The sequence below is a fragment of the Thalassophryne amazonica genome, chromosome 18 (assembly GCF_902500255.1).
Source record: "Thalassophryne amazonica chromosome 18, fThaAma1.1, whole genome shotgun sequence".
Taxonomy (NCBI): domain Eukaryota; kingdom Metazoa; phylum Chordata; class Actinopteri; order Batrachoidiformes; family Batrachoididae; genus Thalassophryne; species Thalassophryne amazonica.
In genome coordinates, this window is record NC_047120.1 from 57,093,856 (window position 1) to 57,119,090 (window position 25,235).

At 42.7% G+C, this 25,235-nt stretch overlaps 1 protein-coding gene across 1 annotated transcript in view; it reads left to right on the plus strand.

Annotated features, from left to right (window-relative positions):
- The first annotated feature begins 20,124 nt into the window (after nt 1–20,124).
- Nucleotides 20,125–25,235, plus strand: part of raraa (retinoic acid receptor, alpha a) — a 181,146-nt gene continuing 176,035 nt past the window's right edge. Inside the window, exon 1 of the mRNA XM_034193948.1 lies at nt 20,125–20,449. Coding sequence (XP_034049839.1) covers nt 20,296–20,449 — 154 coding nt within the window. The 5' untranslated portion in view covers nt 20,125–20,295. The remainder of the gene's footprint in view (nt 20,450–25,235) is intronic.

Sequence of the window (25,235 nt, forward strand, 5' to 3'; positions counted from 1 at the left end):
TGCAGTTGATTAGTGCGTGTTGGCTGGAAGACAAATTAAACATCCTCTTGAGGCCGTCACCACGGACAATGATGCTTGCGCTTTGATAAAGGTGCACACGTGTACGTCTGTGCATGCGAGCAACTTGATGGAATTTGACAGTTTAAGTGTGGTGACTATAGATTGTGTTTGTGTGTTCGCAGATGGATTGGTGGTGTGTGTTGTTTGGGGGGGCAGTCTGCAGGAGTCCACCTCCAGAAATATGGCCTTCATTTGTGCCAGGCCTCCCCTGCTAACCGATGCAGGGTTGGAGTTGCGCGCGCACACACACACACACCACAGTGCTTGGAGACACTTGGCCGTTCTCCTTCTCTAGTGAAAGGAGTTGTGTGTAGAAATAAATACGGAATCTATTCATGCCTTGACTTGCATAATAATCAGAAATCACCAAGGCAAATTTTGTGTCTTGGGATTGTTGGTGGGAAAAAAAAGTCTAAACTTGCGCATAATGTTTTGACTGTTATTAATGTAGTAATGGTAACTTTATTCATGTGGCACTTTCAGGTTATGCGTCTTTCCGTCAATAATTGCACATCAAAACACTACAATTAAAATATAAAAGCATACGAATCATGAAACTTTATATATATATGAATTACAGTAACGTATACTACCAGGTTGTGGGGTAGAGCCCGTAGCTCGGTGGCATAAAAATTGGTCCGCCCTGCCTTCACTGCACGTGTGTCATTTCAGAGCATCAGTAGGGATTCACCGATTATCGCCTCATTTCTGCTTCAAACTGCACTCCAGTCATCATCTATCTTAGCGACAGATATCTGAAGCTTTTATACAACAGTCATTTCCACATAAATTCAACATTTCATAAAAAAAGATGGAGGACTGACCGATCAGAGCGCGACAGCAGCCCGTCTGTGTCTGACGTGCTGCTGCGCCTACGTCATTTCAGAGCATCAGTAGTGATTCACAGATTATCGCCTTGTTTCTGCTTAAAACTGTCTTTCTAGTTTTAATTTGTCATTGTTAATAATCACATTATTCCCTTTGATCACTTTGGGTGTAGTCAGTCTCGGACGCATGCGCATTGAAGGCAGGGCAGACCAATTGTTAAACGGGGCTGTTCGGTCGGCGACACCGCATTTGATTTCCATTCACAGTATATCTTTCACCTGCATTGTCTCAGTCCACCCAGCTGTAAATGGGCACCAGCCTTAGCTGGGGAAGTAACTTGTGTTGGACTGGCATCTTGTTGATGGGAAGTCATAGATTCTCATCAGCTTGACAGAATCCAGGGATAAGCAGTAGGACCACTGAAACTTGGGGCCTGTTTAGGACTGACTTCTTCTGTACCAGGGTGGGCAGTAGTGTGCCTTGAAGGGCCAAAACAGGGCAGGTTTTCTAGGCAACCGATTGCGTCAGCATGTGGTTTACACCGATGAGCTCTTCCCCCTCAAGTCCTGCTCATGTGAAATCACCTGCTGTGATGATGGGTAGCAAGGAAAACCTGGTACCTGCTAAGTATCTGTAGGAGCTCAGACAGACAAAAGATCAGGAACAGAAATCTAAACTCTATGTAAGATGTGTATAACATGCTCATTGGCAAATGAGGCCTATAATTGGGTAAGACCATCCAAAACCAGAGTTTGATTCAACTAAATCCTTCCTTCCCAGAATGTGACCAGTTAAAGTGCTAGACAGACCACTAATGTTTAACTCATAATTAAAAGAGAGATCAAATGTCTTCACTCTGGATTTAAAAGACTCCACAGAATTTGACATTTTTCTCAGCAGGCAGACTACTCTAAAGAACTAATAAATGAACACACTGTGACCTGCTTACTTCTTCTTTACTTTTGGAATGGACAGTCTGGCAATACAGAGCACTGGCCAGTACATAAGTCTTTCCAAGATCTGCCAGATTATACGGCACCACTCCATTTAGAATTTTACCTGTTAGCAACAGAAACTTAAACTTTGACCTTCGTGAACAGGAAACTAATAAACTGAAGCAGTCAAACATAGAACAAGGATGCAAGAAGGAAGGTAAGAGACAAGAAAATACTTCAAATAGTTTATTCAGGGAAACGTTTTAGTTAAAAATGACTGATGATAGTAAAAACTCGGTGGGTACACTTGTTAAAAATGGTTTATTCAAACAGGATTTTATATGTTTTATTACAATGTTGCTGGAAACAGACTTTCCTGCCGTGTTCCTTCTCACCCAACTGCTGCCGCCTACTGCCATCCACTTTTCAGAGTGGGTAGAGAGTGGTTTCATCTCAAACAAACCGATTACCAAAACGCTGCTGAGGCAGGACTGCACAAGTAGTCGTGTTGGGAAAGAATAACATGCTCTGCAGACCCCAGACCGCAGGAGGCAGGACTCCCTCGCCACTAGAAAACCTCAGGGCTTTCTGCTGTATGTTCCGTTTGCCTCGCTCTCACTTTGCTCCTCATTTACTCTCTGTGCACCCTCTGTGTTTGCACTTCTCCACTCTGACTTGAGGTCGCTGCCTGCTTGATCACAGTGAGCTCACATGAGCTCTGTCTGAACATAAAATCATCCATGTTCATGCATCTTCTGTTGGCCACACTCCAGGGGTGGAATGACACCACCTGTTATCCGGAAAGAGTGCCTGCATCCATGGAGGACATCATGGGAAGTGGAAGGTGCAGTTGTAGAGTGCATATCTCACTCTTTTTTTTTTTTTTTTAGAAACATATGTTTATTGAGTTTAACAGCTTACAACAACTACAAAAACAGTATTTAATACACTGAACAAGGCATATACCAACCAAACTATAAAACTATAAAATATTCCACTCCCCCCACCCCAAAGATAACTTAAAAATCAATAAATAAATAAAATGAAAGAGAAAATAAATAAATAAGTGGATAACGACATTACATCATCATGCACAGCTTAATGTCACATTTAAGGTATCAACAGTTAGGGACATGTCACCTTTAAGTTTCCAGAGTTTCTTCAACTTCACAGTTCTCTAAAAATGCAAGAAAGGGATTCCAGATCTCTTTAAATTTGGCTGATTTCTTTTTTAGTGTATATGTTAACTTTTTGAGGACAAGGCATGACAATAGTTCTTTCAGCCAACGACCAACAGAAGGTCCTCACTCTTTTTTTTATATCTTAATCCACCTTTCTGCGGGGTCAACGGGGACAGTATTCGTCAAGCTCCAGCAATTCAAAGATTTTCCTCAAGGATACTCGTTGACTCTTGAAATACTGTAGTAGTTCTCCATTGCACTGAAAGCAGTGGCCACTCATATCCCAACATCTACATATATAATAGTTAATAACCAATCAGTAAACTAGTGATCGACCAAAAATATTGGTGGCCACTTAATTTTGTGTTGCATAATGATTTCATTTTATTTCATTTTCATTTATTTATATAGCACCAGATCACAACAATGTTGCCTCAAGACGCTTCACACACGTAAGGTCTAACCTTATCAACCCCCACAGCAACAGTTGTAAGGGAAAGCTCCCTCTGAGGAAGAAACCTCAAGCAGACCAGACTCAAAGGGGTGACCCTCTGCTTGGGCCATGCTGCAGACACAAATTACAAAACAATTCACAAAACGAACATACAGGAAATGTTGCCGGTGCACAGGACGGTTTCTAAACCTGTGATGAGGGAAACTTTTCTGAAAAGAACGCAAAAATCCAAGGGAGCCTTCTAGTATGATGACTTTTATGGACTTGTTGACCTTATTTTGACCAAAAAACTTGTCATAACTTTAACACAATTATATCAATGTAAACTAGACTTCTAGAGGTTTAAAATGAGGGGTTAATTGCTTTTATATGTCACATAGATCAAAAGATATGTTTTCCCTATCATGCTATATAGTGACTGTAAAACTCCAGGTTTCTGTCATTGACATGGTTGAACTTGACTGCAAATTTGGACCTCTTCCACCAAATATCTATATTTTTAGTGTGTTATTTTCACATATTTTGGGAACAAAATAAAACCGGAATGAAAACATTTGCAATTTGTCCTACCTCAAGCCAGTTTTTACCATAGAATGCCTGGACTGCTTTAAGTCTGAGCTGGTAGGCAGCTCGTTGATTCTCGTGGTTTTCTTGGAATTCTGACAACACTGTGACAGTGTGATTAAAAAAAAAAATCCTCACTGATGTTAGTTTGTGAATTTGCCACTTAATTTGTGTTGTTAGCAAGCATGAAGTATTTTGCTAACATTTCCAATGCAGATGCTTGTCTAGCTTTTGAAGTTTGCTTTCAGAATAGTGTTGCATTGAATTCAGCAAAGAGTTGGAGTCAATGTGATGTTTTTTTGCAAATCTTTCAGTCACTCTTCAAAAAATGTGCCTTGCATGTTGGGTGGCTTTCCTCCTCTGTGCTGCTATGATGTACGGATTCTAGCTGCATTCAGATTACTGTGTAAACCATATGGATTGATGTCAGATTTGTTTATAGAGTTCACGCAGTCTAATAGTAAATCTTGACAGTTTTACCGTGCTATTTTTAATCCATGCTTTGCTATGAAACGGGTTATCGTCCCATGCTGAATTGTTTGTACCTCTTTGGGATATGATAAGGCCAGTTTATGAAGTCTGGGAATGAAATGAAAGGAAATATTTGAATCAGATATGCCTCAAAATTTCATCACTCTCTCTTAACAGACCTCTTCTGAAAATTGGACCAAAATCCATCTTCTGTTTTGAGTTATTGTGCAAAACGACAAACAGATGCGAAGAAGTAATCAGCTCATCTCCGCCCTCCCCTCTTGATTGGCCAAGGTGATGAAGTGCATCACTAATTCCTCGTCTACCAGCACCAGTGGCTTCCTGTTAATTCTAGAATAGAATTTAAAATTATTCTTCTTACTTATAAGGTTTTGAATAATCAGGTCCCATCTTATCTTAGGGACCTCGTAGTACCATATCACCCCAATAGAGCGCTTCGCTCTCAGACTGCAGGCTTACTTGTAGTTCCTAGGGTTTGTAAGAGTAGAATGGGAGGCAGAGCCTTCAGCTTTCAGGCTCCTCTCCTGTGGAACCAGCTCCCAATTCAGATCAGGGAGACAGACACCCTCTCTACTTTTAAGATTAGGCTTAAAACTTTCCTTTTTGCTAAAGCTTATAGTTAGGGCTGGATCAGGTGACCCTGAACCATCCCTTAGTTATGCTGCTATAGACGTAGACTGCTGGGGGGTTCCCATGATGCACTGTTTCATTCTCTTTTTGCTCTGTATGCACCACTCTGCATTTAATCATTAGTGATCGATCTCTGCTCCCCTCCACAGCATGTCTTTTTCCTGGTTCTCTCCCTCAGCCCCAACCAGTCCCAGCAGAAGACTGCCCCTCCCTGAGCCTGGTTCTGCTGGAGGTTTCTTCCTGTTAAAAGGGAGTTTTTCCTTCCCACTGTAGCCAAGTGCTTGCTCACAGGGGGTCGTTTTGACTGTTGGGGTTTTACATAATTATTGTATGGCCTTGCCTTACAATATAAAGCGCCTTGGGGCAACTGTTTGTTGTGATTTGGCGCTATATAAAAAAATTGATTGATTGATTGACCAGTGCACACCTGCCGTGTCACAACACACGACTGTCATGGCTGATCAGTCATCCCTTTTTGTCGTTGCGATGAGATGTTCCATCCCTTTTGGATCATTTCAGTAGTCTGTAGAGTGAATAAGCTTGTTGCCATGTTCTTCACCACCTTTTCTGTTTGAGTTTCTGTCGGGCCTTCCACTCCTGCCTGCTCCTTCTTCCTCTTCATTGTACATCCTTCCTGTGTCTTCCAGCGTACAGTTAGCCAAGTCCGTTCTCCACCATAGCCTGTAATCCATCGCCTTTCACTTGGCCACTTCTCTCTTTTCATCTCGTCTCTGCCTCTCACCTCTCTGCTCTCTTCATATTTCATGTTAAGCAATCCTTTCCACTGAGCCAGCTGTGTAAACAACAGGGAGCAAGCTTCCATGTTTTCTCAGAACAAGAGCGAAAAAAAAAATACAGGAAAAACCTGGACATGAGGACCTTGTCACACGCCGTCGGCACCAATGATGTACGACGCTTTGTCTTTTCCACCTTCTTTGAGCTGGAGTAGGAGTTTGTGGGCAGAGTGTGGGGTTTTTGGTGCGCATGACCGTGTAGTGTAAAGTGCACTGGGCAGTGTGTTCATGTGGGCGTGCAAGATTTCTGTTACCGTAGGCCCCTGCAAATATTGACCAAGTAGAACGCAAAGAAAACATCCCATGCCCTGCTTGATATGCCTGCTGTTTTCTTACCAACCGAATTCTCAATCAAACCTTTCCGACCTGGTTTTCCTCAAGAACCTTTGGCTCTGGTCTAGTCCCAAACTGGCTGCTGTCACCCCATCCTCAAAAAAAACTTGGACTCAACTCTGACATAATGACAAACTTCCAGCCCATCTCCAATCTTCCCTTCTTATCAGATCTTCTTGAACGTGTTGTTGCCTCCCAACTCAAAGCTCACCTTATCTCCAACGATCTGTTTGAACCTTTTCAGTAGGATTTTTTCTCCCAACAGAGGAAGCACTGAAACATCCTTTCTCAAAGTCTCCAGTGCCCTCCTCCTTTCCTCAAACTCTGGTAATCTCATCATTCTTGTCCTCCTCGACCTCAGCGCAGTTTTTGACACCATTAATCACGCCATTCCCGCCTTGAATCCTCCCTCAACATCACCCACACTGCTCTTACCTGGCTACAGTCTTATCTCACTAACAGACAACAATTCATCAACATTAACAACTGCACCTCCATCGCTCCTCTATCTCAAGGCTTCCCCCAGGGCTCCATGCTGGGTCCTCTCCTCTTTATCCTCTACATGCTTCTCCTTAGTAAAATCATACGTCATTGTGGTCTTCGTTTTCACTGTTACGCTGATGACGTCCAGCTCTACATTTTCACCAAATCCGTCACCATTGCAACTCACTCTACTCTTACTAACTGCCTCACTGAGATTAAGTCCTGGATGGAAACCAACTTTCTTAGTCAACTGTAACAAATCTGAAATAATGATTTTCGTTAGAAGTCATTTTTGATACCAACCTGTCTTTTGAACACCACATCAATCACTAGAACCACTTTTCTCCACCTCAAAAACATTGCTCATCTTTGCCAATCACTCTTTTTCTGCCCCAGAAACCCTGATCCACATTTTTATCACTTCCAGGTTAGATTACTGCAACAGCATCTTGTATGGTACATCTTCAAAAGTCCTCATTAATCTCCAGTACATTCAGAAGTCTGCTCACCCACACCCGGTCCTGTGACCACATCAACCCTGTTCTCAAGAACCTCCATTGGCTTCCTGTCCCACAGCGGATCCACTTCAAAATCCTTCCCCTATACACAAAGCCCTTCACAATCAGGCCCCCTCCTACTTCACCGGCATGCTCCACCATCACACTTCTTCCTGCCACCTCCATTCCTCTGATGCCAGCCTCCTGTCAGTGCCGCTCAGGACCAAGCACTGGACATGGGGTCATTGAGCCTTTTCCATAGCTGCCCCCTCCCTCTGGAACTCTGTCCCCAAACAGATCCGTGACTGTACCGGTGTCACAGACCGAACGGTCCCCCTAAAAATTGGTCCCCTCTGATGATGCGGTTCATGGATTATTTTATCATAAAATTTCTGCTTAAAACTGACTTTACAATGATTTAAGAGGTTTTACTTTTATCATCTGATGGTTAATAATCCCATTAATCCATTTGATTGCTTTGGGTGAAGAGACTCCATCTCAGACGTGCTGCTGTGGTCCGAAATGACGCATGCGCAGATGCAAAAGGGGGACCGATTTTTTTGTTTTAGGGGCGGACCGTTCGGGCACAAGACACAAGTCAAAACACACCTTTTTAGAATTGCTTTTAATGTGTGATTTTGTCTTTTTTTTGTTTTGAGTGCTTTGTTTTTAAACCTGTAAAATGTCTTTGAGCACTGATAAAAGCGCTATACAAATAAAGTGTATTACTAGTGCATTTCCCATGGGGATCCACAGGCTCTAGATTGGGTAGTGTTTAGAAAACAGGTAGTAGAGATTTTTTCAAGGGTGGTCATAAATAAAGCAAACTTGTATAAAGAGTTGGAGTGGCATCTGAGTCAAATGTTTTTAGAACATTAGACCTCAACAATTCTTAGAAAGGAACTCAACCCTTTTATTTCCTGTTAATTATGTAATTTTTAATGTTAATTTACTGTCTTAATGTATTTTAAATGGTTTAGGTTTCTTGTTATATACATACTATAATTACTATTTTTACTTCTATTTTGTCATTTGATTTTTAAATGGACCACAATGGAAATAAGTGTTTTCACCTTCTGGCATCATCCATGTATTTTTAACGTATTTACAATTATCTTATGTACTTACATTGAACTTAATAAATAAAATCACACACTCACACTTTTAATATAAAGATGATTTACCGCCCCCTGCTGGAATGACGTGAGAGTCTAGAATGTAATTAGCATAATCCACTATTCAGTGTTATCTAATATCAGTAGTTTCTCCAAAAATATTAGTCCTATCAATGTTCCGTTTTGGCAGCGTTCATCCTTGACCCAAAATACATAAGCATACTAAATAGCAAATATCAGCTCTCCACAGCTTCTCTGTGATCAAAGTTACACACACACATGCACGCACGGAGAGCTTTTTGTCTTTTCTACATTCTGCTGCAAGCAGGTGCTTCTAATTTTAGACAGGCAGAAACAGAGATGGTGGCAGAAGACATCAAATGCAATACACTTCTCAGTCATGGTAATGGGAACATGAGACCTAACTAAACTGACTAAACCAATAGAACTAAAATAAAACAATAAATCATAACACTAACAACAATGAACCACAATAACAGCATTTAACCTCCCAAACTCCCAAACCCTGAAATCCCATGGTGTATTGCAGCACATTGTCCATTGTTTACTGGTTAGTTAAAATTGCTAATTTTTTCAAAATATTAGTACTATCAACTTCCCGTTTTCGCAGATACATAAGCATACCAAATGGCCAGTGTCAGCTCTCCCTGGTTTCTGTGTGTTCTAAGCTGCACACACGCACGCACGCACACAGAGGCCACTTGGCTATTATAATATAGATTATTATTATTAACATGTTTTTCTTTCATACCAATGAAGCAGTTTTAAATCTGGGCCTGAACAGTCAGTATTTACCTAAACCAAGGTTCCCTGCTGGATTTCTAAAGTGCAAGCAACATATTTTAAATCAAACTACTAGCACCAGCTGGTCCTCTCCCTATTCATGCAGTACTCTTAATTTAACAGCCGACCTCCCAGTTTCTTCCGTTTCAGGTTTTATTGACTTTGGAGGGCATATTTTGTCACTTGGTGTGGGTTTCTGTGTATATTTTCTGGATGCATGCACGGCGGTTGGCAGATGGTCCAGTTCTGCACGGACACCCAATTGGCAACACTCGATTAGTGTGAAGGAGCCAAATTTAAGCAACCACCACACTTTGACACAGTCTCACACAGGTCATCTCTTGCTTTTTTGGGGGGGTTTTGTTTTGCACGTGCAATGTTTGCTGGCATTTGAGATAATTAGAGGCTGACCTTTCTGAGGTGAGGTAGAATGTCACCCAGCCTGATTTGCTGACAACCCCACAGCGGGGCCTTGGCAAAAGACGTGGGGGTTCTTACCATCTTGGCTTGTGTTGGCACCCTTTAGTCTTCTTGTGTCACAGTCTGGCTGTCATTGAGGAGTACAATCTGCCTCCTGCTCATCCGTTGACCATCCCTGTCCCTAGGTTTTGGAAAAGCTGAGGCATGAAACCTATAAAATGCATTGGCCGAATAGATGGATAGATACAGATGAGTCTCCAAGTTATTAAAATGACAATAACTCCCATCATCTTGCAGCTCAACCTTGATGCACCAGATCAATTCAAAAAGTAACTTTTTTAGTATCCCGTAGATGTGTCTGCCACCTGCTGGATGGATAGTGGAAGGTGTATTGATGGTGGATTAGGAGCAGGTGTGGTTTAGTGGGACAGACAGGCCATTTCAACACAGACAAATCATCCCATTCTGATATTTTAATAAAAACTTTGTCACAACCCTATGGAAAGGAAAGATAGAGCCTCTCTTCTATTATGATTGGACACAAAAACAGGTTAGTTCTTAAAGACTTAAAGAAGATCTCCTTCTTCTTCTCTTTTTTTCTTATTCTTCTTGCTCTTTGTTTTTGTTCTTGTTCTCCTCCTTCACCTCCCTCTTCTTGCGCGCACATCTTTCATTAAAAAATGTCCTTAAACAGTGGAATGTCCGCATAAGGTCCTCATGCTGGCCTCTTCTGAATCTTCTCTGTTCTCTCACGACGTCCTGGGTGAATTAAGCCTTAAATTAGGATGTTTTCAGGTCGAAACAGGCCGATGACGGCGCCTGGAAGCGCTGCAGGACGTCCCGCTCTGTGGGAAGTCCTTACAGCGACAGAAACACCCCATAATCTCTCATCAGCCGTTAAACTTTAAACCGAAAGCCAGCTTAATTTTTCGAATAGTATCCACTCGGATATTCCTCACAGATCCAGAAAAAATTTTGATAAAGCAACGCGTGCCGTCTGGAGCAGCATGTGAAACAAAGGAATTCAGCCGAGAGGGCGGGACCACATCTCACTCAAGGCCTGCCCACAGGGAAATGACGTCACCGACGTGTGAAAAAACTCACGCATGCGCACGAGGGTTCAAGCATGATTGATGGAATCGCACGTCATTCAAATCCATATAGTTAAAAAAAATAATAATAAAAGTGTCGGTTTCTTATCTAATAGACCTCGTATTAAGGTACGAAAGACTCCACTGCATTTTGGAGGTGATCCGTATCCAGATTGGTGGACGTCAGAAATCTGATTGCTCTTTTTGTCTGTGCAGCAATAACACCAGGTCAAATTCCTTGTATGTGTGAACTCACTTGGCAATGAATTCAATTCTGATTCTGATTCATCTGCGTCATCTCAGTCCACCCAGCTGTACAGCGGGTACCAGCCTTCGCTGGGAAGTAACCTGTGAAAGGCTGGCATCCCGTGAAGGGGGAGGCGTGGACTCTCGTCCCCTTTATGTCACGTAAACCTTGGATAAGGACAGGCCAGTAGACCTCATGCCTGATAAAGACTTACCACTTCTAGTACTTCAGTGCCTGTGTAGTATTTTTTTTTTTGTTGTTTTTTTTTTTTTTTTTTTTTGTCTAATTCAGTTAATTAAGTTCCATTTTTGCCTTCGTCTTTGGACTCCTTCAGTTGGACAGCTTAGATTTTGGACTTATCGCCACGGCAGACCATTTTATTAGAGATTTGCTGTGATTTTTTTTTTTTTTTTTTCTTTTTAGTAGATAACCCACAATGCACTGCTGTGGCTGAGTGTCTCATAGCCTCGCGTGGCCCTTTCTGCTTTTAATAATTTACATCTTTTAGCTGACATGTAGTGTTAGTGTCTCTCTTTAGTCACCCTCTGTACTCCCCCCCGCGCGCTCCGTATACTCCCCCCATACTCCTGATGTACTATTTATGCAAAACAATTCCATCTGAGGTAGTAATTTACAGTAAATGCAGTTTATTGTAAGACACTCCCTGAGGGCTCTGAGATGGCATGCAAATGTGATTCAGGACATGGCTCTGGCACACACACACACACACACACACACACACACACACACACACACACACACACACACACACACACACACGTATGCAGTCGAGCCGGGCTCAGACACTTGTTGAAACATGCCTTTGTGTCAAACGTGTGCATCGGTGCGTACACACACGCACACAGTGCACACGCTGCTGCCCTCATAAAAATTTCAGGACTTTGTGCTTGACTGATTTCTATTAGCGTTCTCCTGCAGTCGTAGCAGCTCTCTGCTGCTGTTAAATTCTCAGAGATTCAGAGGTTATGTTTTTGTCTAAAATTGAATAAATAAATAAAATAAATTGATGCAGCTGATAGTTTAGGCTATCGCGATGAATAATTACGGTGGCGTCCACCTTCAGCTTAATTGATGACGTATAGTCAGGTGGCTAATTAATTAAATAGAAATCCTGCAAAATTAAGTAGCTCTTCCCACTTTTCTAAGCCCGACTCTAAATTTTCACACACACCAAAAAAAATCTTCCATTAGTGAAACAGTGAGCAGAACATTTGGAAACGTTTTTTCATTTTGACCAGCCGCAGCAATGGATAAAACGAACGTGCAGACTTCCTGACTGCAGCTGAAGAGGGAGTTTCCCCGGTGTTACTGCTCAGTCCGGACCCCCCCCTTGTTTTTTTTTTTTTTGCACTTTCTTCCCAACACTCTTTAAAGTGCACATTTAGCCATTCTACTGCCCAGGTTAATCTCTACGGAAACACCCACAAACAACGTCTGATTGAGACTCTACATCATGCTGTCAGTCAACCATCATTGATGCCCAACTCTATTCTGAAGGCAACCTCTTAAAAATGTAAATTACTTTATTCCCCGTCCATGTGTCTGTGGACAAGATAACTCAAAAATCGCTGGACGCATTTCCTCCACAGTTGGTGGGAATGTTACTTGGATAGATATTTAGGGGTGATTAGATTTTGGAGTAGTTTGGTTAAAGGTCAAAGCGTAGGTTCAAGGAAAAGATGGTTCAAAAACATATTTTTTTGTGGCAGCCTTATATGGATGATCTAAAGCATATGTTGATCAGCAAAATATGGTTAATGGAGTGCATTTATATATAGTGCTCTTCCATTTATATCAGAAGCTCAAAGCGCTTTACATTGATGCCTCACATTCAGCCATTCTCACACACTCGCACACTGATTTCAGGGTGCTGCCATACAAGGCGCTCTCTACACTCCAGGAGCAACTTGGGGATCAAGCGCCCTAGTGATTTTCCGGTCAGGCTAGGGTTTGAACTGAGGGTTGTTTGGTCTCAAGCCCACTGCTTAACCACTAGACCATCACCTCGCCTTTGTGATTATTTGTGATTGATTGTTACAAATAGCTTCATAATGAAGTCATACATAATAAAAAAAAACACAACACACCATTTCAGACTGATGTATATATTACTTGTACATTAATATCGTGTTGTGCAGCGGGTAACATGACTGCATATGTGGCCGATAACAGCTGTTCACGATCTTTTTTTAAATTGACTATTTTATTTTTTATATGCAGCTCATCGATAGTAAAACTCGCCATGTCAGCGTAACATAACGGTACAATCCACATCTGGAAACCTGGTAAATCCTGGAAAACCTTTCTGTCAGAAGCTTGCTTTCATCACCTTCCCATCTGAAACATGTGTACCTCTGTGAAACACAACTAAATTCCACCAGCTTCTGACACCGCGTGGGTGTGTCTGCACCGCCGTACAGCCCCGTCCAGAAAAACGCGCACATCTGTTTCCCTTCCTCCTCTTCCTCCTCCATATGGATGACCTTGGGTGTCAGCCATGTGGTATGGGACGCATACATCACACGGTGAGATTCAGGAGCGGCCTGACAGAGAAATGTCAGAGTGTGCACGTGTGAAGGAGTGTGAGAGGACAAGAAAAAGGTGTTTCTGATGAGACTTGGAGTGATGGAGAATTGTGAGTGTCTGAATGTTTGTACGTGTGCGTGGTGGCAGATCAGAGTGCAGCGCTGGCTCTGATTGGTTGTTGTGCATTATGGAATGCACGTCGGGCCTGCGTGCAGAGTTTTCATGGCAGACTTGACGCCCTCAGTTACGCCATTGGTTCTTGTTATAGTGGTGTGATTCTCCTGTGTGTTTGTGTGTGTGTTTTGACTTTACCTCTTATGCAGGTACGCCGTCATGTTGGTAGTACTTGCATCCTCGCTGTGATTTTGTTTCAGTGTGCTTGTGTCTGAGCGCATGAAGGCAACAATAGAGGCATTAAGCCTATGATGTTCAAGATATTGACATTATTTTACATGCATGCGTCTGTGTTTGCCATGTGTAGACTTCCATAAACGGTAGGAGTCAATTAATAAAATGTTCAGTTTTCATCGCATCTGTCCAAAAATGCATCATAAAGAGGGAAAAAAAGATTCATCAGTCTTTAAGTTGCATTTATGTTCAAAATGTGGTGGTACTGTTTCATGCAATAAGAAGTAAAATGAATTTAATCAGCTTATTTGTTTATAATGCAAACACTCCGGTAGCAAGGGCTCATTCAAGTTATTGTCTGAGGTGCAAAGAATTCGAGAGTAAACTGCTTCTTGACACCACTGAACAGACCTAACATGTGCATGTTTACCTCACTCTCATTCATCTCATCAGTCAGTGTACCTCACAAATGTTTACCTCACTAAATATAAATAAGCATTTTAACTGATGATACAGTTTTAAAATGTTACAGGTAGCCTTACTTTAGCCCATGTACCCTCCTCATTGCAGTTCCAGCAGTCCCACAAGGTGTAAAGAAGTGGAGTGTCGAGGAGTATGACTGTTATTTCCTGTCTTTATTCAAGAGCAAGGTCATTCAGTTTGAGAACATGATTTATTAAATTCACTTGTTCTCTAAGACCCAGCATGTCCTCCTCATTCAGAGCTTCTCCTTTATTTTTAACACCGCTTGGTATACAGCTTTGGTTCATTACTACCACCTTCTGCTCCAAAGTGTGGATCAGACAATACCTCATTCAGCTCAGTGTACAGGAATAGCTTACCATGCATGTAGATTGTGTCACCTTCTGGCCATAGATGATAATCCATATCATATAAGTTGTTTCAAAATATAAGTTGCAGGACAATCCAAATAAATTAAAGGGAAAAAAGCATTACTTATGGGAGTCTTATGGGCTTAATTATTTCAAATTTCCAAAATGTGCATAAATAAAATTCAGATTTACAGTATAAACAACCCGAGCTTATGTGAACACACTCTTGTGAACATAAGTCAACAATAATTAATGGTTGACACATGATAATTTCACTATAGGTATTTCCGGTGGAGTAGATGAGTTGATTAGATTTTTGTGTATTTTGGTTTATTTGCATAATGAGCCTGAAGTATTTTTTTCTTTTGTCGACACTGTAGCACATTAATGATACATGATAAACACTTTATATGTATGACAAATTATATAGTCAGAATGTGTCTGTACCACCTCCTTGGTTTCATTAGGCATTACTAGTCGATTGCTGATGAGAGGCGTGGCTTTGAGAATGAGCCCCTCAGCAGCAGCGCCGGCCAATGGCTAGGAAGCTAACGTAAGCAACTAAACTATACAACTGGTCATCTTAAAATCTTTATTTACATTTCGTGAGGCAAACATTGGATCCAGTCTGTGTTACGAGACCCATCTAATAACGTTTTCATGTGTTCAGTGGGGACAAGAAGCAAGTTACTCTGTTCATAGATTGCTTTGCCCAATTTTATTTTACTCCTAAAATATCTAAATATGGAGCCTAGGTTGAAAAATGTAACATTTCTCCTTAAACAGCGACACTATGCAGTCGAAAGTGACTCGAGTACGGAAGCGTATTTCATTCACTGGATAAAAAATAAATAAATTAGACCCCTGATCCTTTATTACAAGAAAATATGTCATAATTACGACATCTCGTAATTATGATGAATGAAATTCCTCTATGGAGGGGCATGGGGCATCTCACCAAATTGAGATGTTTGTCCCCCCCCAGACCTCCAGCTTTCACTCGCACAGCCCCACGACCACTGAGGGACCAAGATGGACTCACTTGCAGCCGGGTTATCAGGGGACATCTGATCTCGTAATTACGAGAGGGTTGTTTTAAAAAACAGTCAATTTATTTAAACAGTAGCTTTGAGCACCTTTATTTTCTGCTCCTCTCATTCATGTCAGTTTCTCTCTTTTACAAATAGTCAAATTGTCATAAGTTCCCTTCTTGCTCATAATATCAGACGGTGTACTTTGGCAGGAAGAAGTGGACTGGCACAACTGAGTTACTGTTGGTGTGTTTGTGTTCAGATGTTTCTTCTTCGCAAGTCCTACTTATGGTCCCCCCCACCACCACATACCATAGTGCTAATGGAAAAGGAAGTGGCCCGTTTCCAGCCCGTGGCGCTTCCAAGTGTCCTGGCGAGTCGTATTTCCTCACTGAAAGTCCCCAGGTTCAGCGCCTGTGGCCTCGAGGTGGTACATTCAAAATATATGTGGCTTCTCGTCATCCAAGTGTGCGGTGCCGATGCGATTGACATCATCATCACACTGGAGAGTATAACGAGGCTGGATTTCATGACGGTAATAATAATGTGGCGCAGAACCGCAAAGTATCTCGCAGCCAATCCTCAGTGCGCCTCTTAAGTTGGAGCTTTCATTTACTTTATTAGGTGGCGAGTCGGAAGAGGGAAGGCGGGTGGGTGTTTTTGGGTTGGGGTGGGGGAGGGGGTTAAAGGAAATAAAACTGCATGCAGCTCCCATGGGCTTTAATAAAAAATGTTGTCAAACTCTTCAGCCCACAACCTTTGTCCACCTCACACACGCTGACACGCTGACTGCAGAGCACTTTAGCAACAATCAATAAAAATCAGCTCGGCTCATAAAGTCAGCTCTCTGTCTGATTAAGAGATGTATCAGCTCTGCTTCAATATGCAGTATATTCTCATGCCAAATATGCCGTTGTACTCATTTTCCTTGTTTTTCAAAGTAACATCGTGTTTTTGCCTTCGTGTGTGTGTGTCGAGTCGCTCGGGACTTGATCTTTCATTAAGCCCATATGGAATCAGGTAGAAAGGTCTTCTGACAGTTGCACAAAAGAATGTTAGAATAAAAGGCGGTTGTGGTCGAGCGACGCCCCCGCTGAAACAGACATGCACATCAAAGTGTGAAAGCGAAGTGAGCTGACATTCTTCAAGATTTCACGCAAGAATTCCCTTTTGAGAGCTGAAAACGGCGGCTGAGTGTCATGTAGCAGAATTGAATGTACCGCTGACTATTCAACACAAATACCTTGTATGACTACAACATAAAGTTTTTTTTTTTGTTTTTTTTTTTAAGTGGGCGCGGAATGAAACAAGCACGACGCTAAATAAAGACACTGACAAATCATTCAAACTTGCCTGTCTCTTTGAGAGCTCTCTGACTCTCGCACGGTCACACTGGTTCACGCTCACGGTCACGCTCAATCAGCTCGCCGTTTGAAGGACGTAGCACCTGATCAACGCGGTAGCTGTCCCCAATCTGTCGTCCTCTCCACAGCTGTGCCGATCAGGCCTCCCTCTGCTAGGAGAAGTTTATTTATTTCCTCTGGATAGCACAAGAGGCTGATCGATCCCTCATCCCACACGACTCTGTGGCCTTATCAATTATATAGTCAAACTATATCTGACATCATCAGACCTGTGAATGATGAGTCCCGGCACTGAAAAAAATGATACTTTGGATCAACTTAAAAAATGTATGTAATTTGTTACAGCTAATTTTTTTTAGTTTTTCACAATGTATATTTATGATTTGGTAACGTGATTCCAGCAGATTTAAACTGGAAACCACAATTTTCCACTAGACCAATGTAAATAAGTACTTTGAATGAAGTGCACTGATGGTTCACTTTTTTCACTGAGTTATTGTGACTCATACCTCATTTATTTTGTTGAAAGGTTGATGAAAAATGCCTCATCAAGGTGGGGTTAATTGCCCCATGAGCGGAATTGCTATTCCTTGTCCCTTGTCTAACATTTCTGCCAAATTTAATTGGGTTTTTGGGGGTGGGAATCATAATTTTTGGGGAAATTGACAAAGTTGGAAAAACACCCTTCCTTGCAATATTAATGAGTGTGAAAAAGAGTTTTGGATCTGCTCCAAAGTTTAATGCTTTCATTCTTGGCCCGTACCCCACCTGTCTACTGGGTTTCATGAAAATCCATTCAAAAATTGATGACTGCGTTGGGAAAAGGCCCAATATTGCAGTGCTACAGCAAGGTGAGGTGGGAGATTCTTGGCTCTGTTGCATTATCTGGATCTGCTCCAGTGTTTAATTTATTCTCCCTTTGTCTCATGATCCACCCCCACTTAAGCATTTCATGAAAATCACTTGAGCAGTTTTTGGGGGTAAATGACAGTGTTGGAGAACTGTCCATTCTAATGCTCGCTCTCTCGCTTGAAGTCTTGTTTGAACCCTGCATGATATCGGGAGATTTGAGCACTTATGGGGACAGCCACTCCCATTGCGCAATATATACACAGCATAGGTTTACACGGGAAAATGGTGTACTGTTTTGTTTTTGCGAAAAGTGCAGTTTTTTTCCGGTTCCTAGTGGAGAAGGGAAGACAAGGCAAGTGGGAGAGAGGTCGTGTCAGTAAGTGTTAGCCTACACAGCTAACCAGAGTAGCTACGTTCTCTTGCCTGCACAACTGCCTCGACACGCTTGAGCTCCGGGCCATAAACAAACCACAACACATGTCCACTTTCCACCACATTGTCACTTTTTTTTTTTTTTTTGCATTTTCACTTTGTTTGCGTGTAATTTGCCCAAAATCTCAGAAAATGCAGTGTTTCAGTCCCCAGAAGTAGAGAAATTACGTCATATTCTCCATATTTCACCCCTCAAATGAGACTGCGCTGTCCATTTTAACCTCTTTGGATTTGGGCCACACCCTACTTTTCCACCAATTTTTATGGAAATTTGAAATCTCTGAGATCAGAAATTGACTGTAACGCTCATTTAAAAATCCTTTCTTGCAGTGTGAAATGGGGACATAATGAAGTAGTGATTTTTGGGAATGATTTTCTATGTTTTTGGAATAGGGCATTATTGTTGGGTATTCTAGTCTTGGAAGTCGCAGTTGCCCTTTGCTGAGTACATTGCATTATGTGTAGTAACTGTTGCTTCCATAACAGCCTTCTTACCTGTCATATGTTGCTGATTTATGTACGTTGTACATGTAGGAGCACACGTGTCTTACTTGACCCCTGTCACTTTACTTTGTGACAATATCCTGGTGTGATTCATGATGAAGTAACACATTCTTGAGCAATACTATTCATCCAAAAAAAACATCCCCCCCCCCAGTGTGGCAATTACTGCTGTGTTATACAGCGCCTGGTTAATTAAAGGGTCATCACAGCAAAAATAAGTTTGGTCCATGTTATGACAAGCTGATTAAAAGCAATAGTTTTTCTCTGACTTTTGTTTGTGTTGTGTGTTGTACAGTTTTGCTGTGTGCTCTGCCTCTGTGTTTGACAGTCCTCGGGTGCGCCGGTGAACTGTTGTGGTGATTATGGCTCAGTTTGTGTGCATGCCTTGATCTTGATTTGGAAGTAAATGCGGCACACAAACCTCCAGTGGTCCCAGAACAGCGCCTTGAGGTCTCACCTCTGGTTTTCTGCAGCTGGTGTAATTAGAGAGGTTTTCTTTAGCGGTGCCCTCTTAATTTATATTTTGGCTTCTCTCCCGCGGTATTTGTATGCTGTCACTGCTAATGAGGGTTCGTACGAGCACACAAAGCTGTGCGGAGACATCACACACCCACCACTCTCCTCTGTTTTTAACACCCCGTTAGATAATTAAGGCAGATGGGGTGTTGTTTTTTTTTTGTAACATTTCAGATGAGACTTTAGCATTAATTAGTGTCAAAAGGAAGGAACTGTTTTGCTGAAGCACTTAAAGGGAAACGATCGCTTTAAATTGTCAGTGAAGGAGTAAATGATGCTCTCTGTTCTCTCTTTCACAGACAAAAACAAGGTCCGTCCACGGGGGAAAGTGCTGTCCTGCCATCATGTGATCTCCCGATTCTCCAGAAGAGTGAACCTGTGCTCCCACGCATGCATTAGCGCCACTCACACCCCTATCACCGCCATCGTCGCTCTCGACAGCAACCATCAAAGTCGCCTCTTCGTGACTTGACTCGCCTTCTCTCTAGTCTTCCCCCTTCATCTCCGAGATAAGAAATGGCTGCCCTCCCCAACGCCTCTTGCAAATAAGGCCTTTCAGCGTGTTGCACAATACCACAGAAAGAAAGACTAAAGCGCTCTTCACTCCCCTTTTGTACTTGAACTCTGTGTCTCTTTTAATCTTTGTTTCCTCAGTAACTCTACCCGGTGTACACACATTTTCGGAACCAAAAAGGAATTCTTTTTTCTCTTTTTTTTTTTTTTTTTTTTTTGGTCCTGGAATCCAACTTTTTCAAACCATAAGGAGTTTCTTTGCAGCCTTCTGGAATATACGCTTATCCAGCATCCATATGGGGGATTAAACCAGCTCAGTAACCCACGCTGACTCCATTTGGGCTCTGAGAACCTGAGCTGTTTTTTTTTTTTTGTTTTTTTTTTTGTTCATTTTTCTACCTGAAGTCCTTTTCGTGGCTGAGCCATCATGGCTGGGAAGGGCAACCCTGTGCCGGGTCCCCACCTCAACGGATTCCCAATGCCCACCTACTCCTACTACTTCCCCCACATGTTGGGCAGCCTGTCTCCGCCGAGCCTGCCGGGACTGTCCATCAGCGGGTACAGCACGCCTTCACCAGCCAGTAAGTGTGCCATCGGCAATTGACATCGGGCTGATATTTTTTCAGAATCGAATTTATTGCCATGTGAATTCACACATACAAGGAATTTGATCTGGTGTTATTGGTCCATGAACAATAAGAAAAGAAAAACACTTCTGTAAGAAGTAAACAAAACAAATAGGCAAAACTATATTTACTATTAAATAAATATAACATAATGGAATGGGACTGTGTAAAAACAGGTGTTTGGAGTCCAGATGTACAGTAACTTTCAGTGCAGGAAGGACCACTCTGTACTTTATGGTAGTGGGTGAGAGAGGTAGAGTAAGTGGGGGTCTCTGGTGTTTAGGAGTCCAGCTGCAGACGGAAAGAAGCTGTTTTTGTGTCTTGAGGTTTTGGTCCTGATGGACCTCAGACTCCTGCCAAGAGGGGAGGGTGACAAAAAGTGTGTGTCCTGGGTGGGAGGGATTAATTTTGCTGTCTGTACCTCTGTGGTTTGGAAAAAGACGCTTTCACTTTGTCCTGTTTAAAAGGTGTGTGTGTGTGTGTGTGTGTGTGTGTGTGTGTGTGTGTGTGTGTGTGTGTGTGTGTGTGTGTGTGTGTGTGTGTGTGTGTGTGTGTGTGTGTAAACACAGCGGCAGCCTCACAGCGCCTTGAGTGCTGTGCTTAATTTCCAGGCCCACACGCATCAACACAGGCGCATGGAAACGTCAGTGTACATCACAGAGGAAATGAGACTGCGCAGCCAGAAAGAAGTATTATTTATTTACAGAGCATAAATTTGGCAAGCGATCCCAAAATACATTTCACAAGCACAGTCACCAGCTGTCACCGCGGCTAACGTACACGCTCAAGTTCATACTTGCTGTTTTGACTACTGAATCAATAAAGAAGTTTCTCATCGTGAATCTGAGATGGCAGTAGCAATGAACGCCAACATATGATCAAAGTAGTGTTAGATGGTTCATCACCGGCAACCAGCAGGTTATGTTTTCATTCCCATCAGTCTGTCTGTCAGTAGGACATCTAAGAAGGACGTGTACGGCTTTTCAGTTCGCTGATTAGCAGTTATCTGTATCGAGGGGTGGATCTTGCCTTTGGTTTTTGATTTGTGATCCTGAGTCCTTTGATTTTATCTGTATTTGTGATAAGTGATTAGTATCAAAGGCTAAGGCTAACCCCTTGATCCACATTCCTTTGATCTTGATTCGAGGATCCAAGCAAGACAGACAGATGAACAGTGATGAAACCATAACCTCCTTGGAAAGGATCAAAGGTTATTGATCAGCAATGAGTAATCAGGTTCAAAGATCAGTGGCTGGTATCAAAGTTGAACCCAGCAATCAGGGTCAAAGGTCTGTGGTAAAGAGCAAGGGTTGGTAGTCAAAGTTGTCATCAAAGATGAGTGATCAGGAGCAAGAGATGCAGGATAAAAGATCAAGATCAAAGATGAGGTCAGCAATTTGAGTGAAAAACACCCTGTGGTGAGATTCAAAGGATCAACGATCAGGATCAGAGGTGCCAGAAAAGATCACTGATCAGTGGTGACTGATTAGGCACAAAGTCTGGATCGCAAATTATCAATTGGTAATGAAATTGGAGCAAATGGGATCAAAGATGAGGTCAGCAATCTGGGTCAAAGCTCTGAGATCAGCATCACAGGTTAACAGTCGGGATCAGAGGTGGAATTAAAGCAATTAAAGATGAGTGAGCAGGTGCAAAGATCAGGACAACAGGCCGTCAGTCAGAAACAAACGGGGCCAAATATGAAGGTCAGGCATCAGCCAGCAGGATCAAAGAGCGCTAGAGAAACAATCAAAGGAATAATGCTCTCAGCGTGAAAAAGAATTTAAAATTTAAACCTCAGCAGAAGCGTACCTGGCGTTGGACCTTAACGGAGACGTGCCCTTCTCCTTAAATGCCTTTGTCAGCGGCAGGGATATGAAGTGAGAGAATGTGGTTTTAGAGTGTTTGTGTGGACGTGGTCCCGCCGGCTGAGATGGGGTCACTGCTTTGACTTTCTGTCTGCTGGAGACCGCGAGGAGAGAAGTGAAGAACAGTTAGCACTCAGTCACTCCCACTTCCCCAACCAACACCAGATACCCCGCCTCGCTTCCACAGCCGACCACTCCAGTCAGATTCCTCTTTTTACACTCTGGCATGCACGTGTGTGTGCGTGCGTGAGCGCGCGCGCGCGCACGTCGGCCCGCTCTCCCTGTGTTTGCCATGTGGGGCGGCGGGGTTCCTTCCCTTATGCCTGGACAAACATTTCCTGTCTGTAAACACTGGAGAGCCAGTGACACCACAGCTTCCTGACGAGCACGAGTGCACGTGCGCGCGCACACACACATACACACTAGTACTGTATACCTTTATATGATTAAGCACACAGTGACACAAACAGACCACACTCACCGCCTTAACCCTTTTCTCGTCTCCCCTTACCCCCTCTGGCAGGTAATTTCTCTCTCGCTTTAGTTTGCTCTCCCTTTTGCTCAAACACCTTTTATGTAACATGCGCGCACACACACACACACACACACACACTCGTACATTAGTTTTCTTTCTTTATGGGGACTCTCTTTTTCTAGCACCAGTCCACAGCTTAATTGCCAAAACTGCATGTAGTTATTTTTGAGGCTGTGCCACACAGTTTTTGGGACCTTGGTGATGGCGCACCACTAGGTGATGGTGCAGGCCGTCATCAATTTTTGTGAATTTTTTCCTGAACCTGAACTAAACAAATCAGATTTAAGATGGATTGTATTCTATTTGATTTATGATGGATTTGAGCGGGATTCGACGTGGTCTGAACACAAATCTGGCTAGAATGAACCCAGCTCAGGGACATGACGTCAAACTATGTTCGTGCAGCCAATGTCTTTTTCAGTAAACGTTCAGTAGAGCAAGCAGCCTCGTTTCTCTGTGGAGTGTCATCACCACACAGAAACGAGCACAGATCCATGCTTGTTCCTGTTGCTATCAGGAAACCATCACAGCGGTCGCTAAAGCAGAGTTTGCCATCTGCGGCGACAGACTGCAGGTTGATGATGTGACCTTACAACTGTAATTTTGTGAGATTACAAATGAATTCCTTTCTGAAATATTGCATAAATTCACATTTACATGTTTAAAGCCAGGTGACTCTCTGCACTTAAGTAATCAGTCAAACTATCCATTATTCTTCCTCATTAAGGATGACACCCAGCCAGGCTGCCGTTGTCTTTCCAGTGAGCAGCAAACACCCCCCCCCCTGACAGACACACACGTGCACATGTGTGCACACAGCTTGAACTTGGCTTGAGCCGGATTGTAAACCCCAGTATGAACAGGGCTGAGACAATGAGCTCCTCCTGGACAGTCGACTTGTAATGCCTGTATAGACTAGTCTTCTTCTGCGCAGTCACTCAGATTTGAGGGCAGCTTACTCCAGGCAGATTTACCACATTCAACTCGATGTTAGTCCTTCTATCTGCTTTTGTATGTGAAAGAAAAACACACAGCTGGACTTGAAAGAACCAAAGACCCATATAAAGTTCTACTGCATGATTATTTGGTTGTAGGGCCACTGAATGTGTAGTAAATGTATAAATTTGCATATCAAAAGAACATTCAAGTACCCACTTAGCTACTGATCGTGTGACTTAATTGTTGTTAATTCACACGTGGTTGATGCAGGTTGAATAAAAATACAAAACATGAACATACCAAATACCAAAAATGCAAAATGTTTCTGTTCTGACAGGACAAAAGTTCAATTTCTCACATTTGCCAGATTCTGCTACCTCTATGGGGTTCCCTGACAAGCGCACAATCAATTTTTAATCCAGTTAGCATACCGTAAGAAAACAGAATCGTGGGAAACAAATTTCTTTTGGCTTTCTCGGGTTTTGCTCGGGGTCATCATAGCGGATCCGCTTTGGCTCTACATGTTGATTTGGAACGTTTTACGCCGGTTGCCCTTCCTGCTACAACTCCAGGTGTATATGGAGAATAGTGCATAGGTATTATATGGTTGGTGTGAATGTGCTCAATGGATGTTGTTCCAGCGCATAAACAATATTTTATGTGCTTAGGAAACTGGTGGCACTGTAATAACCAGAGAATGGTGGTGTTGAGAAACTGTTGCTGAAAATGTGGGATTTGAAATTCTCTTGGTTGGTGGGGTCCCGTCATTAAACCACACCCTTGATCCATCTGTGGAAGAACAATTTTTAACCCTCCAGCCCCTGAAAACGACATTTATGGGTGTACTTTTATTGCAGTGAAAGCAAGGAATGGATATTTTCTGCCCACGGGGCAGCTTCCGTATGTGCATATATATATGTGTGTGTGTGTGTGTGTGTGTGTGTGTGTGTGTGTGTGTGTGTGTGTGTGTGTGTGTGTGTGTGTGTGTGTGTGTGTGTGTGTGTGTGTGTGTGTGTGTGTGTGTGTGTGTGTGTGTGTGTCACCTCCACCATCTAGCAGACGGCGGCGGAATGTCGTGGTTATGAGTAAATATGGTTATGGTAATGTAGGGCAGAGAGTGTGTGCGCGTGTGTTGGTTTGTGAACAGACAGGTGGTTTCTCTCTGTGCCGGTGGTCTGCAGGAATCACGGGGGCACGTCGGTACACTCCGTGGGTGGCAAGCACACACACATTCACACACTTTAACCTACATTCAACGCTTGTCGACTCGGATAGTGATGGTGAGGAAAACGCATAGAGGGTTTGTTTTTTTTTTCCCCACTGGCAGCAGTTCGATGCGGAAGCACTTTTTCTAAACAGCCGCAGGTAGCAGTTGTTGATCTGTGTGCGTGTGTGTACA